Here is a 17830-nt window from a genome sequence, read left to right as displayed (position 1 = left end):
TCTCTCTTCGCACTTTATATGTAAAGGGCGGCCACCATATAATTCCTTCACATAAAGAAGGGGAAAGTTTTTTTCTTTTTCTTTTTTTTTTGTCTGCCATTATTTGGTGTTTACCCAACAGTAGACTTCGTTTTTTCCGTCTCACTTCTAGAGTCGCTTGTCAGTTGGCCTCAACGGATTGAATAAGCCATGTGGAGTAGATTTATCACCACCAATTTTTCATTTGGACACCTCTTTCTTAGACTTTCCCTTACTCTCGACAACCATCCACATCCATTACTCTCAACTTCAATTTCACTTCACCTCCCTTTTACGAGGATGCATGTAACATCCGATAATCGCCACAGCCAAAGAAGATTCAACACAACTACTACACCATACCTAAGGTCATGAATTCTTTTTAGTAGCATTAAAGTCCGTGAGCAATTGTTATCAAAATCTCCTTACCCTGTTTGTCTCCTTTGGTAAAAAGACATGAAAAAACAACAACCATATTATCCTATTTGGGCCGCGTCTCTACATGCGTCGTCAAAACCTACGAGTCAAACACAAAGAACATCTAACCTTCACGGCTTTATATTCTCTTCTATTCACCCAGCTATTTAATATTCCACTCAAACCTCCCCTTTAGCTTATCACTGAAGTCCTTTAGCTCAAGCTAACAACTCAACAATACCTTCTTCATGCTGCTGAAAATATAGTAAGACTTCTTCCTTTACTTTACTTTCTATTTACTGTCCCAAACCCAATAGTCTAGTGCCTTATCATGCCAACTAAGTTCAAACCGTGAGTTCTTTAATTGATAAGTATATACTGTAGGGAAAGAAACTTTGATCTAAAAATATAGGGACCACCTAAAGTCTAGATTGAAATTGAAACCCAATATAAATATTTTTGCTAAATTCTTTGAGATGGATATGAGTAGATGCAAAATTTAAAGGAATTGCCCATTAGCCATTATTTATTGGTTTGATTTGACATGGTATAGGTTTCTAGGACATATCTACATAGAGAAGCATGGAGAGTAGGGTGGATGATAAGCTTCTTCCATCAGAAAAGGGAGATGGAGAGGAATTAAAGGGAAGGATTTGGTCAGAGTCAAAGAAGTTATGGAGAGTTGCAGGGCCTGCTATTCTCACAAGGATTTCCTTGTTTGGGATGTTTGTCGTGACGCAGGCCTTCATCGGACACATTGGTGAAACTGAGCTCGCTGCTTATGCGCTCGTCCAAACCATTATTATGCGATTCTCTAATGGAATACTGGTAAGCTTTTAGTTACTAATTTCCTTTTTCTATTTGTAAATTGGGTTCACCATGTGGACCTGGCGAACCGATTTCTAGTATGGTTCATAATAGTATGCTAAAGTATTGAATTATGAATAGTAGACCTAAAAGATATGTGGTTTGATGCCCAATTTTGATTTTCAATTTCTCTGTTTTCGAGCACTAGTATATTTTTGCCTTCTATTTATTATAGGGAATTCAGAATGACTTATGCTTGTCCCTATAAGGCCATAGCCTTCTTTTAAAGATTCCGATCTGGAAAAAGAATTGATAGCTTGTACTTCTGTCGTATCAATTATCATTTCAACGATCAACTTCTCCCATAATGATATCTATACTACCTAGTATCGTCATGATATCAGCCAATCTTGGCTGAGTGGTATGTACTTCCATGGCGCCCGTTTTTCCAATTATGAAGCGTGGCTAAGCGATCCTACTCACATCGGACCCAGTGCCCAGGTGGTTTGGCCAAACCTTTTGCCTAGATACAACAGAGAGAGAGAGAGAGAGAGAGAGAGAGAGAGAGAGAGAGAGAGAGAGAGAGAGAGAGAGAGACTTACGTAGCCGATCTGAAAAGCAGCATAACCTAATGAAAGATGGGTCTCATGAGTTTTTTAACAATTCTAAGATAAGTAATTCTTCCCATATAAGGATGCAGATGCTACGGAGATGCCAACGATATCCCATTGGCTGGGATCTGAACCAATTGAGATCATTGATGGTAGGTCCAGCATATTCATGCCCTTGATCCCAATCCCGATCAGGGCTATAGAAAATACTAGTATTACAGAAAAATGCTTCGAAAATCCTTGTGTTTTGGAAAAGACTTAAATACTCTTGTTCGAGAGTATTAATTACAGAATTGCTCATCATATTTCATATTTTCTTCCCATTTCCTTTGCAGTTGGGCATGGGAAGTGCCCTGGAAACATTCTGTGGCCAAGCATTCGGAGCAAAACAATACCATATGATGGGCATCTATATGCAACGGTCGTGGATCGTAATCCTTTCGACCGCTGTCCTAATACTTCCTCTCTTTATCTTTGCAACTCCTATCCTCAAGCTTCTTGGCCAGGATGAAGAGATAGCGGATGCCGCAGGCAAAATTTCCCTGTGGTTCATCTCCATGAACTTTTACTTTGTCTTTAACTTCACAATGCAAATGTTTCTACAAGCCCAACTCAAGAACTCTATCATTGCATGGCTAGCTGGCATCTCATTCGCACTTCATATACTCCTTTCATGGATCTTTGTTGACAAGTTGAATTTGGGAGTTTCTGGTGCCATGGGTTCCATGGTTCTATCAACTTGGCTAACGATCATAGGAGAATTTGTATATGTTTTCGGCGGATGGTGTCCAGAAACTTGGAGAGGGTTTTCTAAAAGTGCATTTTCGGAACTTTGGCCAGTGTTAAAGCTCTCTATATCCTCTGGCGTAATGATCTGGTAAGCTTTCTCTAGTCTCTCATAAGCTCCCAATTATTTTCTTTCTTTTTTTACCTGGAATTTATCTAAGGAACCGTGCACACTGGAAATTTTATTGACGAATAAAAGAAGTACAAGAAAGAGAAAGATGGGGGCATACCACCTTACTAAAAAAATATTACTAACAACCTATGTCACTAATGCCTCCGATATTTTCAAAATGGGAAATGATATCATCACTAACATATTTTGATGATCGCACTACTCACTTTATTAAAAAGTACGGTATGGCCCGCACCATAGGATGATCCAAACCGTCCATTAGATGGGCCACAGCCTAAATAAGATGTGCCCAAAAAACATTTTCATAGGTTGATCTTAACCCACCGATCAATAGAAGGATAGGATCAACCCTCTAATATTCAGTCCCTCTATAGATCATAGGTTTAAGGTCAACCTATGGAAATGTTTTTTGGGGCACAAACTATTTAGGCTGTGAAATCCCAAAAGGCAGCCCCAGAGCGCAGGACGGGGGGGGGGGGGGGGTGTGTGTGTGAATTGGGTAATTAAAATTTATTTTAAATAAAAACGGTGTGTGAAATTGATCCTAGTTAAATCTAACCCTTGTTCAATTAAACTCAAAGAAAATAAAAAGCTAAATGTTACCAATCACCAAGGTATAGAAGGATAGAGAGAGACAGGAAATGACGCAACGATGTAGAGTGGTTCGGTCCCTTAACATCAAGGATTTAACCCACTACCCAAGTACTTGGTCTTTCCTTTAGATTTTCTCCATTAATGTGGGATTCCACTATAGCTGAATCCCTACTCATACAATAGTCTTCTCTGCCTCTAAGGAAACAAACCCTCTTTGCAATACAAACCGGATTCACTTTTTTTTACGGGCCGAATCGTAGACCCTCGATTACAATGAAGAACAAAGTATGCAGAAATCTCTTAGCCTCTTGATTAGGCTTGGTATAAAGATGATAGCTCACAAACTCTTCAAAAGATTATAATAATAAAAGCCTATGGAGATCTTCTTCAAATAGATATTCAAGTTCAAAGCATTTGAAGAAAACTAATGGATATGAAAGTTTAAACTCAAGTGAGATTTTCAACAAGTCCAAAGGTCTCTAAATCCATGAGAAAACATCATATTTATAGCCTACAATCATTCATGAATGTTTGGGAAAGAAAAGATAAAACGCGGGTGAAAAAATCAACTAGCCGTTATGCCCCAACGGTTAGTTTTTCACACAGGGCCAGTAGCCTGTGGGGGTTTGGTTGCCCGTCGTAGGACTGCTGGAATTTTTAAAAACGGATTTTTTAGAGAGGCGGTTGACTGGGACAGGTTCGGTCGATCGGGCCTGCAAAAAATATTTTTTTGTTCCCGTTTTGTAAAATTCATATCTCACTCGTTTCTTATCGGATTTTGACACTCTTATACTCGATTTGAATAGAAACGATAAGATCTATCCCTTAAAAATATTTTCAAAAATATTTCAAGATGTTTTAGACAAATTTAAGTGGAAATAAGATCTGCTATCCACTATGCAAGTGCCAATTTGATGTCTTTCACTTTTCAACTTAACTTAGCACTACAGATTTGGGTCTTTGGGCTATGACCTTTTGTTTTAAGAATGCTGAAGACATTTGAAAATGGTTTTTCATGGAATATAATTGGGTCTCAAGGGTGGTTTTGAAAAAGGCATTAAAAACTCCTTAAAATGTAAAACCACATTGAAAAGATATCCAATACAATCTAGAAATTTAGAACTACTTAGCACCTTGATTGTATTGGCTTCAAATGTCTTTCTTGGGCTCTTGGGCTTGTAAGTTAACACTTGTGATTGCTTTGGTACATGTTACTTCTCTTCTTGAATCATCTTCACCTTGAATGCTTGAAATAGTCACCAACACTTGTTCATCTTCAAGCTCATCTGGGCATTGTGCAAGGCATGCTTGTGGAATTTTAAAGTTGAGCTCTTGACTTGAACACTTTCCATGGATGATGTCTTCATTGTATGCAAACTCTCTTGGTTCATTTGTGAATGTTGATCCTCAAGCAATGTGTTGTGTTGCATTGTGCTAATGTGCTAACTTTGGATTGGCATGTGACTTTCATGTCTAAGGCACAATACTACAAGGTAATACATTAGTCCATAATAACTAATCAATTTCATTGGTTTGCTAGCATCAAAACAACAAGAAAAAGGTGATTAGTTGAACCATGATGAACTTTGGGCTAACTGGTTGTGGCCCATCTAATGAACGGTTTGGATTATCGTATGGTGCAAGCCATACCGTACTTTTTAATAAAGTGAGAGCGCGATCATCAAAATACGGTAGTGGTGATATCATTTCCCTTCAAACTATAGCAATTTTATCACGATATTTTGATAAAACGACAGAATCCCAAATTAATCATGAGAATATAAAAATATACCAAAATTTTCATTTACAGCGTTAATATCATGATTTTTTTTAATTTATATATTTTAATATACTTTTAAATAATTTTAATTTTCACTCTTTCCATATACTTAAGAAAAATTTGTCAAAGAATAAGCAATCTTACTAGCTTTTCTGAATTAAGCGACACTCTGGGCCTCAACTCTAAAATCCAAAGATTGAAACTCTGCCAATAACATTAATGGACAACGGGGGATCCACCAAAACGTAGCACAACATCAAAGATCTCACAAGTATGAGGAAATCATTTTAAAAGGAATCACATTCTTCAAGGAATTGCAAACATACGAGATATCAATGATGGAAATAGATGATGTTAAGGGATCTAACCCTACCTAGAGTTTCCCAAGAAGAAATTCGAAAATCATTAAGGCTCCATTCAGTTATGTTAGTTGGGCTGTAAAGTAAAAGCTCATATTTCACTGAAAAAGAGAAATACCGGTGTTTTGTTGCGTAATTTCCTGTCTCACGGATTCTGTCGTGTTCTCAACCCATCTATGCCTCTCTCTCTCTCTCTCTCTCTCTCTCTCTGCCCCATCTATTTACCGGAAGCGTGAGAACTTTGGGTAAACTTCGGACTAGGGTTTCAGCTCGACGGAATCGCAACCTTAGCTTGGGATCTCTTCCTTAGCGTGGGTGGTTTCGGGAGACTAAGTGTGGGTTTATCGTGGCTTTTTTCAGCTGATTGTTGGTGGTTTTCTCATCTGATTTTAGGGGTTTTTTTTTATTAGAGATTCTGTTATTTGGAACTGATTATTGGTGGCCAGGTCCAAAGTAACCTTTTATTCCACTGTTAATAATGGAAGTACCCTTTTCGCGGAGCCGTAGTCCTTACCCTGTAGAACGTGGTGATCCTGGTCCTGTAGTTTGTTTACATATGGATGGTTTGGAAAAGTACATATTTACCCTTGCTATATGTGGTCACCTCGAGAAATGTGCATATTTACCTTCCATTAGATGTGGTCACTGGAACTCGAGAAGTGAAATACGAACCTGAGTTAAGCTTTAGCAAAAACAAAAACAACATCTAGAGTAACCCACATTGGAGGAAAATTCTTCCCTCGCAAGTGGTTTCCCTAGAATGGCTTACCCCCTGCTACCTGCCCCCACGGGATCTTACTCATGAATTTCTATTTAGTAAAACATTTCTTTATCACTAAACACTACTACATAAACCCCTCCAAAGTTTAATCAAAAGGTTGGACTTGTTAGAAATTGAGTGATTATTCTCCTCCTTGTTGGAATATTCACTATGGAGCTATTCTCTATCAATGTAACTTCAATCTATATGTTTCATCTTTCTTAATTTTATGAATGTCAAACCAATTCCATATGGCTATTAACTTGTATTTTGTAAAAGCTTGGAGCTATGGTACAATTCCGTGTTGATCTTAGTAGCGGGGTACATGAAAAATGCCACGATTGCAATATCTGCCTTCTCTATATGGTATGATAATCGCAATTGACTGCTTTTCTCCATTTTATAAACACAAATTAACATAATGATACTAACTAAATCTCGATTTGCAGCCTCAACATCACTTCCTGGGAATTAATGATCTCTCTTGGTTTCTTGTCCGCGGCAAGGTATGGAATTATTTGATAACTTTCTCTTCAGATATGTGGTAAGGGGCAGGCCAAATCCTTTCCTCAAATGTTTGGTGCTTATGCTAATAAATAAGATTGTTCTTTAAAAGGATTTCAATTTTTTCTCCTGCTTTCAGTGTAAGAGTTGCTAATGAATTGGGGAGTGGAGATGCAAAAGCGGCAAAATTCGCAATAAAAGTGGTCTCAAGCACATCGTTATCTATTGGTGTGGTGTTTTTTGTGTTGTTTCTTGCCCTTGGCAGTGTCATTTCTTACGCGTTTAGCAGCAGCGTAGAGGTGGCAAAAGCAGTGTCAAGTCTCAGTGTTTATCTATCATTCTCCGTGTTGCTCAACAGCGTTCAACCAGTACTTACAGGCAAACTCTACATCTTTTTTTCTATATGTTTCACACAGGAAACCTACATTTACATCCCCTTGTTTTGATACACAAACCCAATCTGGACCTCTTTTTCATTGCCTATTGCAAATCCAACTTCCATGGAGTTGTAGCAGTCAAAAGAAGAGAATTGGGGTTTGTGTTTCGTCAAAATCAGGTTGCAGACCTCATCAAAAATAACAATGCTCCTATTCTTTGTCTCTTGGAGACAAAAGCTAAAGCCCATAAACTTCATGAAATATCTTCCCTTATCATAGAAGGTTGGTCCTCTCATGGCAATTATTCTTCAGTAATTAAAGGGAGAATCTGGATCCTCTGGAACCCAAAAATCGTAGACATCACAATTCTCGAAGAAAGCAGCCAACTGATCCACACCCAAGTTCGCCTCCTGTCTTCAAACCTTATCTTCAACCTCACTGCCATCTATGCCCACAATTACTACATCTCTCGTAGATCTTTGTGGTCTGACCTCGAAGAAATTGAGTCTCATATCCAATTGCCTTGGCTAACCATTGGTGACTTCAACGTTGTAAGGTACTCTCATGAAAGATTGGGGAGCACCAACCATAATCTAAATGAGATGTAGGAATTTAACTCTTGTATCTCCAATTGCTCCCTGTTTGACATGAGATCTAATGGGCATAAATGGAGCTGGAACAATCGTGCAAAAAACAGAGACAGGAAGCTGGCTAATCTAGATCGGGTGTTGATCAAGGACCTCTGGATTCAAACTTTCCCTCACTCTGCCATTTTTCACCCTCCAGGTATATCTGACCATTGCCCAATCTCCATCTTCCTTGAACCTCCCAGGATCAGCGGCCCCAAACCGTTCAAATTTATGAACATGTGGCTAGAGGATTCCTCCCTTTACCCGGTTGTTGAACAGGCTTGGAGCCTAAAGATCAAAGGCAATCCAATGTATTGCCTCACCATGAAACTAAAGGAGTTAGAGCCAGAATCAGAGAATGAATCAGGACATTTTCGGGAGAACTGATATCAAAGATCCAATTATTAAAAGAAATCTCCAAGATGTTCAGAACCGACTTCAAGCTTCCCCGATTGACATGTCCCTCATTGAAGAAGAAAGTGCTCTGAGAGAAGAATACATTAAAGTTTCGATACAGGAAGAATCTCTCAGACAAAAATCGAGAGTTCAGTGGCTAAATTTAGGGGATTCTAACTCTAAATTCTTCTACTCCTGCCTTAAGGTTCGTTTACACAGGAACAACATTTCCTCCATCACTGATGGCAACAGCAACATTGTTAACTCCCCAGACATGGTCTCAAACATCTTTGTCAACCATTTTAGGGGTATCCTCAACCATGGAAAGACTCAGTCTCACCAAATTCCACTCCCCAAGAGGACTCTCACTCAGGCAGAAGCATCCCATCTTTCTAGGCCTGTCTGTCCCGAGGAAGTTTGAGAAGCTGTAAGAAAAGCAAATGGTGATAAAAGCCGGGGCCCGGGTCGCTTCAATGCTTCATTCTTTCAAGCCTTTTGGTATCTGGTAGGTAACGATTTCACGAAAGCCATTCTAAACAAAAGTGGTAAGCTTCTCTCCCAAATCAACTCCACTTTCATAGCCTTGATCCCCAAAAGCCTTGATGCTTCCACTCTAGCTAACTACAGACCCATCTCTCTCCGCAATTTTGTGTACAAGACTATCACCAAAATCCTTGCTGATCGCCTCAAGCTGGTCATTTCAAAGCTAACCAACAATACCCAATCAGTCTTCATCAAAGGAAGGCTCATCCATGAGAATATCCTCCTCACTCATGAGCTTATCCACAGATTCCACTCTTCAAACAATCCCAAAGCCATGTGTCTTAAAATTGACTTGTCAAAAGCCTTTGACAATGTTAACTGGAGCTCTCTCCTCGAGTTCATGAAGTTTCGAGGCTTTGATCCCATTTGGATAGGCTGGATATCAGAATGCATAACCAAAGTAACCTTCACTATCCTCGTAAATGGCAGTCCTCAAGGCCACTTTTCCTCCTCAAATGGCCTGAGACAGGGAGATCCTCTTTCCCCCCTCCTTTTTTGCATTGTCATGGAGATGCTCTCCATTTCCCTTGACAATGCTCTTCTCATGAACCACATTTCAACTCCCTTTACCCAAGGCAACATAGTTATTACCCACCTACTCTTTGCAGACGACCTCACCATCTTTGCTAAGGGTTGCCCTGATTCTGCTCGAGGTATCATAAACTGCCTGAAAACTTTTGCAGGAATCACTGGCCTTGAAGCAAACATCAACAAGAGTGAAGTTTTCTTCTTGGGTCTTCGCCAAAGAGCTAAAAGAGAGATTCTCGATATTCTTCAATTCAAGGAAGGAAATCTCCCTATCAAGTACCTGGGTCTCCCTCTCATATCATCCAGGCTCTCTGCCAATGATTGTGTTGATTTAATTGACAAGGTTAGAAAAAAGATCCAATCATGGAGTGCCATAAACCTTAGCCAAGCAGGCAAGATTGAGTTGGTCAGATTCACATTATCCAGCTTCCAAGTATATTGGTCTTCAGCTTTTGGGCTCCCCAAAAGTATCCTCAACTTACTGGAAAAATCTTCCGAGACTTCATTTGGGGAGGCTCTGAAGGGGTTCAAAAACTTCACACAGAGAGCTGGGACAACATCTGTAAACCCAGAAAAGAAGGAGGCCTGGGTATCCAGAGATCGGAGGACATGAGTAAGGCATTGCAATCAAAACTGCTGTGGAACATTCTGAGTAAGAAGAGTTCCCTGTGGAATAACTGAGTCTCACAAAAATACTTAAAATCCAAGAATATCTGGACCCTCAAAATTCCTTCCAAACCATCCTGGGCCATTAGGAGCATTCTCAATTGCAAAGAAATCATCAAAAATCATATTTGCCATAGTGTAGGAGATGAAACAGAAATTGAACCTTTGGAACCAACCTTGGCACCCCAAAGGCATCCTTACCTCCCTTGTTTCCCGCCACTGTGTTGATCATTCTCTCAGTTCTGCTTCCCTTTTGTCCCATATCCATTTCAACGACTGTTGGAACCCAATCCTTGATAAAGCCTCCCTTGTTAGGATTATTCCCTAACGGTGGATATGGCTGTTGCAAGATCGACGGTCAAGATCATTTGGTGTGAAAAGGTATAAACGTTTGAAAAAAAGAGACATTTGGGGAGAGGGATCGGCGCGATGAGGAGTCGCATCTCTTCCCACAAACGCTTATAAAAAGGAACTCTTGGGTCCTATTTGCTCACAACAAATTCGTTTCTATCTTTGAGAATCCACGCTTGAAGAAAAAGAAACCGGTCCCCATCACCGACGGTTGTGTAGCGAAGAGAAACTCAGAGAGAAAGAAAAACCCAATTCATGACTTCCAGTATGTTTTTCTTTATTTCAATTCAATCCCTGTTGTTCTGTAATTTTCTCAATGTTCAATCGCCAAGATCTGTTGCCTCTTACATGTGGTATCAGAGCCACGGTTCTAGCGAGAAAACGGGGAGACAATCCGATTGAAAATTTTATTTTATGGGAATTTTTTGACATCGCCGGAAAACGGTGTGCCGCTGGAAAACGGTTCCTCCGACCGGTGATTTTCCGGCATGGATGTGAAGTTCGTCGAGAGACGAGTCCAATGCAACAAACGGTGCCTAAATCCGATGTCAAATGAACCCAGAAATTGAAATTGAAATTTGTTGTTTTTTTTTTTGGATTTTCTGGAATTTAAAAAAAATAAAGCTGTTGGAGAAGATGATGAATAGTGATGGGCCGTTGGGCCGCGCAGGCCCGTTAAGGATCCATCAAGGATCCGCGATTTTTGAAAGGCCCAGTTAATAGATAAGGCCCATAAAACCTGTCTGGGCCCAGCAGACCCAACCCAAACCGGCCCAGGGACCATTTTTGAGCCATTTCTGCCATTTTTTGCGGTTTTGGGTCTGGCTAATATTGGTTGTAGGGGTTTGGAACCCTCCTGAACCCATTTTTGGAGTCAGTTTTTACATTTGAGCACTGTATTATATGGTTACAGTGTAAATTCGACAAAATTTGGTTTTATTTGTTTGATTTTGAGTAATTTTTTTTTTGGGTTTTGGGCTGGGTAAATCCGGATTTAGGGGATTTCCACCCCTCTGAACTCAAATTTGATGTCTGTTTTCCATGGAACTTGAAAGCGGGTTTTATGTACACATGTTTGTACACTTTGTTCATTATTTTAGTTGTGAATGAACAAAGAATTGTGATTCCGACTGGGAAACGGAATCGCTTAGAATTAATGGTTTAAATAAAGAACAGTGTCGCATATAGTGACACATTATGAACTTCAAAACCACTTTAAGTTGCGTCTATTTGTCCAAGAGCAACACTCAGCCCAACGGATGACTGTTGCTTTGCACAAATATGCGGTGTGAGAGGGCTAGGCTTGGATAACTTGGTTTGGGGTTGCGCTTCTGCCCAACGGTGATGTGTACCTTAAGTATCGAGTTATTTGGCCCTAGTTAGTCTCATGGATGAGAGCCAAATGTGTGTCGTGGCACGGCCCAACGGACGAGCCATGATGATACGCTGGTGTCTCCCTAGAATCACATTTATGTGTTTCTGTGATTCTAGGCAATCCAACTGACTTCCCTAAAGATAAATTGACTTAAAAATGGAACCAAATGTGTGTATCGTGGCATGGCCCAACGGATATCCCACGGTGACACACTGGGTGTTCCATCAAGAACACACTTATGTATTTTGTGTTTCTGTTTACTTTAGTCATTTATTTTAAAGTTGGATTACATTAAATCGTGGATTTTAATGAATAAACTCATTTTGTGGATTTAAATGGTGTCTTAGATAGTGAGCAAAATTGTAACTGTCTGTCTTTTTCGTCTAGAGCATTAAACCCTAGTTCTATCTCTAATTATTTGTCCGGGATCGAGGTTTTGAGTGGGACTAATTTCGGAAAATGGAAGGATCATATTCACATAGTCTTAGGGTGTTTGGACCTAGATTATGCACTTAGGAATGACAAACCTGAAGTGCCTTCTAATGAGAGTACCGCTGCGGATTTGGTTGCCTATGAAAAATGAGAACGGTCAAACCGCATGAGCCTTATGATTATGAAAAGCACGATCTCTACCTCTATCCGAGGAGGCATTCCCGACTCAGAGGAAAATGAGGAATTTACTGCTAGCGAGTACCTACAGGCAGTAGAGGATCAGTTTAAGAGATCGTCTAAGGCTCTTGCCAGTACACTGATGATGAAGATGATCACTATGAAGTACAATGGTAGTAGTGGTGTGAGAGAGCACATTATGGTGAGAAAGCACATTATGCGAATGAATGACATGGCCTCCCAGCTAAAGAAAATGAACATGGATATCTCTGAGGGTTTCCTTGTTCATTTCATGATGACATCTCTTCCTGCGCAGTTTACTCCATTTAAAATTAATTACAATACGCAGAAAGAGAAGTGGGAAATGAGTGAACTCATAGCCATGTGTGTTCAAGAAGAAGAGAGGTTGAAGACCGAGCAACCTGAAAGTGCTCATTACACCACAGAGGGAACATCGAAGGGTCACTTCAAGAAGAAAACCAAAGGAAAGGGCTTTGGGAAAGGCAAGAAGAAGGTAGCAAGTGGTTCGACTCAGGGCTTGACCGGTGGGATGAAAAGTCGCATTAGGTGCCATTTATGTAAGAAACTTGGTCACATAAAGAAAGAGTGCTCCAAGTATGAAGAGTGGCTGCATAAGAAAGGTAATAATTCAGTTTTTGTTTGTCATGAATCTTTCCTTGTAGATGCGCCTAGAAATACCTGGTGGATAGAAACAGGTTCAACTATTCACATTTCGAATTCCTTACAGGGATTTCAAGAGAGACGGAGACTCAAGAAAGGGGAGCGAACCATTAAGATGGGAAATGGAGTAGAAGCAGACGTCAAGGCTATTGGCACTTTTCGTCTTGTATTAAATAGTGGCTTCATTATGTATTTGGAAGACACATTTTATGTACCTGCCATGAGCAGAAACCTTATATCTGTATCCAAACTTGTTTCCTTTGGATTTGAATTTAAGTTTGGGAATAAAGGTTTTACATTACTCCATGATTCCAATGTTGTTGGTTCTGGTCCTCTTGTGAGCAATCTGTATATGATTTATTTAGATAGCTCGTTTGCCCATTCTCTGTTATCCATGCATGTGAATGAGGAAATCAGTTACCGTGGCAATAAACGGGGTCGAGTTGATGAAAACTCTTCCAGTTTGTGGCATAAGCGTTTAGGCCACATTTCCATTAGTCATATGGAAAGATTGGTAAAGGATGGAGTTCTTCCTCCTCTTGACTTTTCTGATTTCGGGATTTGTAGGCAGTGTCTTAAGGGTAAACAAACCAAAACTAGTAAGAAGGGCGCCACTAGGAGTACCGGCCTGTTAGAAGTTATTCACACTGATATATGTGGGCCATTTCCTACTCCTGCCCTAAGTGACGAGAGATATTTCATTACCTTTATCGATGACTTTTCACGTTTTAGCTACGTCTATCACATCAAAGAAAAGTCGGAAGCACTGGATACCTTTAAGATCTATAAGGCTGAGATTGAGCTACAACTTGACCGGAAGATTAAGGTTGTGAGGTCCGATAGAGGTGGGGAGTACTATGGCAGATATTCCGATACGGGCCGTAGTCCAGGTACGTTCGCACTTTACCTACAGGAGAACGGTATTGTCGCTCAGTACACGATGCCAGGTACACCTGAGCAAAATGGTGTTGCTGAGAGACGAAACCGTACTCTTATGGATATGGAGAGGAGCATGATTTGCAATTCACCATTGCCTGAGTCCTTGTGGGGAGAAGCGTTGAAAACAACCATTCATATCCTAAACCGTGGACCGAGTAAAGCTGTGGCTAAGACCCCTTATGAGTTATGGGCCGGTAAAAAGCCTAAGCTAGGATATTTGCATGTTTGGGGCTGTATGGCTGAAGCCAAAATTTATAACCCACAGTTGAGAAAGTTAGACGCTAGGACCATCTCTTGTTACTTCATAGGTTACCCTGAACGGTCTAAGGGTTATAGGTTCTATAGTTCTACTCATAGCACCCGGATTGTAGAGACTAGATACGCTGTATTCTTAGAGGATGGTGATCTCAGTGGGAGTTCTATGCCTAGGTCACTTACTTTTGAGGAGAACCGGATCTTTGTTCCAATACCGGTAATCCAAGAAAGAGTAGTGTCGATTCCTCCACCTGAGGATATCGATGCACCAGATGGCACATTGGAGGTTTCGTCCCACATTCCTGATGCTCCAGCAACGATTGTCGCTGAGCAATCTGTGCGTAGGTCACAGAGAGAGAGGAGGTCAGCCATCTCTGATGACTATGTTGTCTATCTAAACGAGTGTGACTACGACGGTGAAATGGATAATAATCCACTTTCATTTGGTCAGGCCATAAATAGCGACCGATCAGCTTAGTGGCTTGAAGCCATGAAGGATGAGTTGCTCTTGATGGAAAAGAACCGTGTCTGGGAACTCACCGAGTTACCTAAAGGAGTCAAGCCTGTAGGCTGTAAATGGGTCTTCAAGACCAAAAGAGACTCTAAGGGCGGTATTGAAAGATATAAGGCCAGATTAGTCGCTAAGGGGTTCACTCAAAAAAGAGGGAATAGACTTCAAAGAGACTTTCTCTCCAGTATCAAGAAAAGACTCCTTGAAGATAGTCATGGCTTTGGTGACTCATTATAACTTAGAGTTATACCAGATGGATGTGAAGACTGCATTTTTAAATGGTGATCTTCATGAGGATGTCTATATGATTCAGCCTGAAGGTTTTAAGGCTGAGAGCGAAGAGCACCTAGGATGTAAGCTTAAAAAGTCCATTTACGAACTTAAGCAGGCTTCTAGGCAGTGGTATATGAAATTTCATGAGGTAGTGTCTAGTTTTGGGTTCAAGGAAAATGCTGTAGATCAATGCATATATCTTAAGGTTAGTGGGAGTGGATTCATCATCCTAGTGTTATATGTTGATGATATACTACTTGCCAGTAGTAACCTAGGCATGCTGAAAGAAACAAAACAATTCCCCTCAAGGAATTTTAATATGAAAGATCTTGGTGAAGCTTCCTATGTTATAGGAATAGAGATTCATCGAGATAGGACTCGAGGATTGCTGGGATTGTCTCAGAAGACCTATAAAGAAAAAGTCCTTAAGAGATTCAGCATGGAGAGGTGCTCCCCTAGTCTTGCCCCTATAGTTAACGGCGATGTATTCAGTCAGTTACAATGTCCCAGGAACACACTGGAATGGGATGAGATGAGACATATTCCTTATGCTTCCGCTGTTGGTAGTCTCATGTATGCTCAGGTCTGTACCCGTCCAGATATTTCATTTGCAGTTGGCATGCTTGGTAGATACCAAAGTGACCCAGGTCTGGATCACTGGAAGGCAGCCAAAAAGGTTATGCGTTACCTGCGAGGGACTTCAGATTACATGCTCACATTTAGGAGATCGGATAGCCTTGAGGTGATTGGCTATTTTGATTCCGACTTCGCTGGTTGTCGGGACACCCATCGATCCACTTCTGGTTATATTTTTATGCTTTCAGGAGGACCTATTTCTTGGAGAAGCGTCAAGCAGAGAATGACGGCTTCATCCACTATGGAGGCAGAGTTTATTTCATGTTCGGAGACTTCGGCTCACGCCTTATGGCTGCAAAATTTTCTTTCAGGGCTTAATTTGATTGATTCTATTGAGAGGCCGCTGAAACTTCTCTGTGATAATTCCGCTGCGGTTTTCTGTTTCAAGAACAACAAGTATGGAGACGGCTCGAAGCATATAGATCTAAAGTATCTTGTTCTGAGGGAAAGAGTTCAGAATCAGCATGTATCTGTGGAATACATAAGCACCGCACTTATGTTGGCGGATCCCTTGACTAAAGGCTTGTCACCAAAGCTCTTCAGAGAGCATGTAGCGCGCATGGGATTGGTTGACACTTTTGATAGCCTATGATAGTGGGAGTCTGCATTTGGTATTGAGATACACTGTTGTGATCACATTATATTTTAAGATTCTGATATATATATTATGATTATTTTCTACCGCTCCATTTCGTGCATATTTTGTAAATGGATTGTTAATAAGACGTAGAATGTGTCTGTATGACTGTTTTAGACCATGTTTACATCTTATACATGTATGCTTTTACATTCATGTTAGTAAGAATTACTAATAATATAATCATGGGGTAGGCTATTGGGTAGAGTTGGTGACCCAATGGTTACATGGTTTATTGTTGGTAGTTTTTGCTAAACGGAATGTTGTGTTTATTATCTAACTACTTTAAAGTTATGATCCTTATGTTTGGCTCAAAGATCTTGTTAGCCAAGTGGGAGAATGTTAGGATTATTTCCTAACGGTGGATATGGCTGTTGCAAGATCGACGGTCAAGATCATTTGGTGTGAAAAGGTATAAACGTTTGAAAAAAAGAGACGTTTGGGGAGAGGGATCGGCGCGATGAGGAGTCGCATCTCTTCCCACAAACGCTTATAAAAAGGAACTCTTGGGTCCTGTTTGCTCACAACAAATTCATTTCAATCTTTGAGAATCCACGCTTGAAGAGAAAGAAACTGGTCCCCATCACCGACGGTTGTGTAGCGAAGAGAAACTCAGAGAGAAAGAAAAACCCAATTCATGGCTTCCGGTATGTTTTTCTTTATTTCAATTCAATCCCTGTTGTTCTGTAATTTTCTCAATGTTCAATCGCCAAGATCTATTGCCTCTTACATCCCTTTCATCCGAAAAATCTCTTCTCATGGAAACAATATTCAACCCACAAAAATCAACCACTCCAATTTGGAAACCTGCTTCTGATGGCCGCTACTGTACCAAGAGTGGGTGGAATACCTTCAGGGAGAAGCATCATCAACCTGAATGGACCTCCTCGATTTGGTTCAATTGCCATATCCCAAGATACTCCACCATAACCTGGAAGGCCTTGTTAAATCGACTCAGCACAAAAGACAGGCTTTCTTTCAGAGGCCCAAGTCTTAACCCTTTGTGTGCCCTCTACAATTCTGAACTGGAAACTGTTGATCATCTTTTCTTCCGCTGCTCCTATATGGCTTGGATCTGGCACTCAATTCAATGGCGTTTTGGTACTCGAAAGAAATCCCTCCCATCTTTACTAGCCATGGAAGACTGGGTGTGGAAAAAAGCTAAAGGGGAAGGTCAACAAGCCATTGCTCTCAAACCCTGCTTCACCTCTCCCATTCATAACATCTGGATGGAACAAAATAGGAGGATTTTTGAAAATTCCCGCCTTCACAAATCCTTTATCCTTCGCGATATTATCACTAAAGTTAAGCTAAAGATTAATGCTCTAAACTGCACTGATTCTCCTAGCAATCTCACTGAAGCCACGGCTAGAAACTTTGGGTACATCTACATGCCAAGGGTTTCCATCCCCCGCCCCTCCCAATGGATAAAACCGGATCCTGATGAATTCAAGATCAACACTGATGCATCTCCGGATCACTCTGGAGGAGGAATTGGAGGAGTAATTCGAGATCATTTCTGAATGGCTATCAACATGTTTTCACTGAACACTGAAGCTGAATCAATCTGTGAGCTTGAATTATCAGCCATCTACCATGACCTCCTTCTTGCAATTTCGCAGAATCTGAAAAGAATCTGGATTGAATTTGATTAA

At 40.5% G+C, this 17830-nt stretch overlaps 1 protein-coding gene across 2 annotated transcripts in view; it reads left to right on the top strand.

The window, feature by feature from the left end:
* The first annotated feature begins 532 nt into the window (after positions 1-532).
* The window catches only part of LOC143888385 (protein DETOXIFICATION 20-like), a 29766-nt gene continuing 12468 nt past the window's right edge, over positions 533-17830 (top strand). The window contains exons 1-6 of one of the 2 annotated variants that reach the window (XM_077392779.1): positions 533-700; positions 989-1263; positions 2189-2730; positions 6545-6631; positions 6715-6771; positions 6909-7147. In XM_077392779.1, coding sequence (XP_077248894.1) covers positions 1018-1263; positions 2189-2730; positions 6545-6631; positions 6715-6771; positions 6909-7147 — 1171 coding nt within the window. In that variant the 5' untranslated portion in view covers positions 533-700; positions 989-1017. The remainder of the gene's footprint in view (positions 701-988; positions 1264-2188; positions 2731-6544; positions 6632-6714; positions 6772-6908; positions 7148-17830) is intronic. The other variant, XM_077392778.1, reaches the window with a different exon arrangement.

The sequence above is a fragment of the Tasmannia lanceolata genome, unplaced genomic scaffold (genome assembly GCF_043159265.1).
Source record: "Tasmannia lanceolata isolate RefF3 unplaced genomic scaffold, GAP_Taslan_0.1 ptg000012l, whole genome shotgun sequence".
In the NCBI taxonomy this organism is placed as follows: domain Eukaryota; kingdom Viridiplantae; phylum Streptophyta; class Magnoliopsida; order Canellales; family Winteraceae; genus Tasmannia; species Tasmannia lanceolata.
Note: the sequence above shows the minus strand (reverse complement) of the source record. Positions and strands in the feature narration are given on the sequence as shown.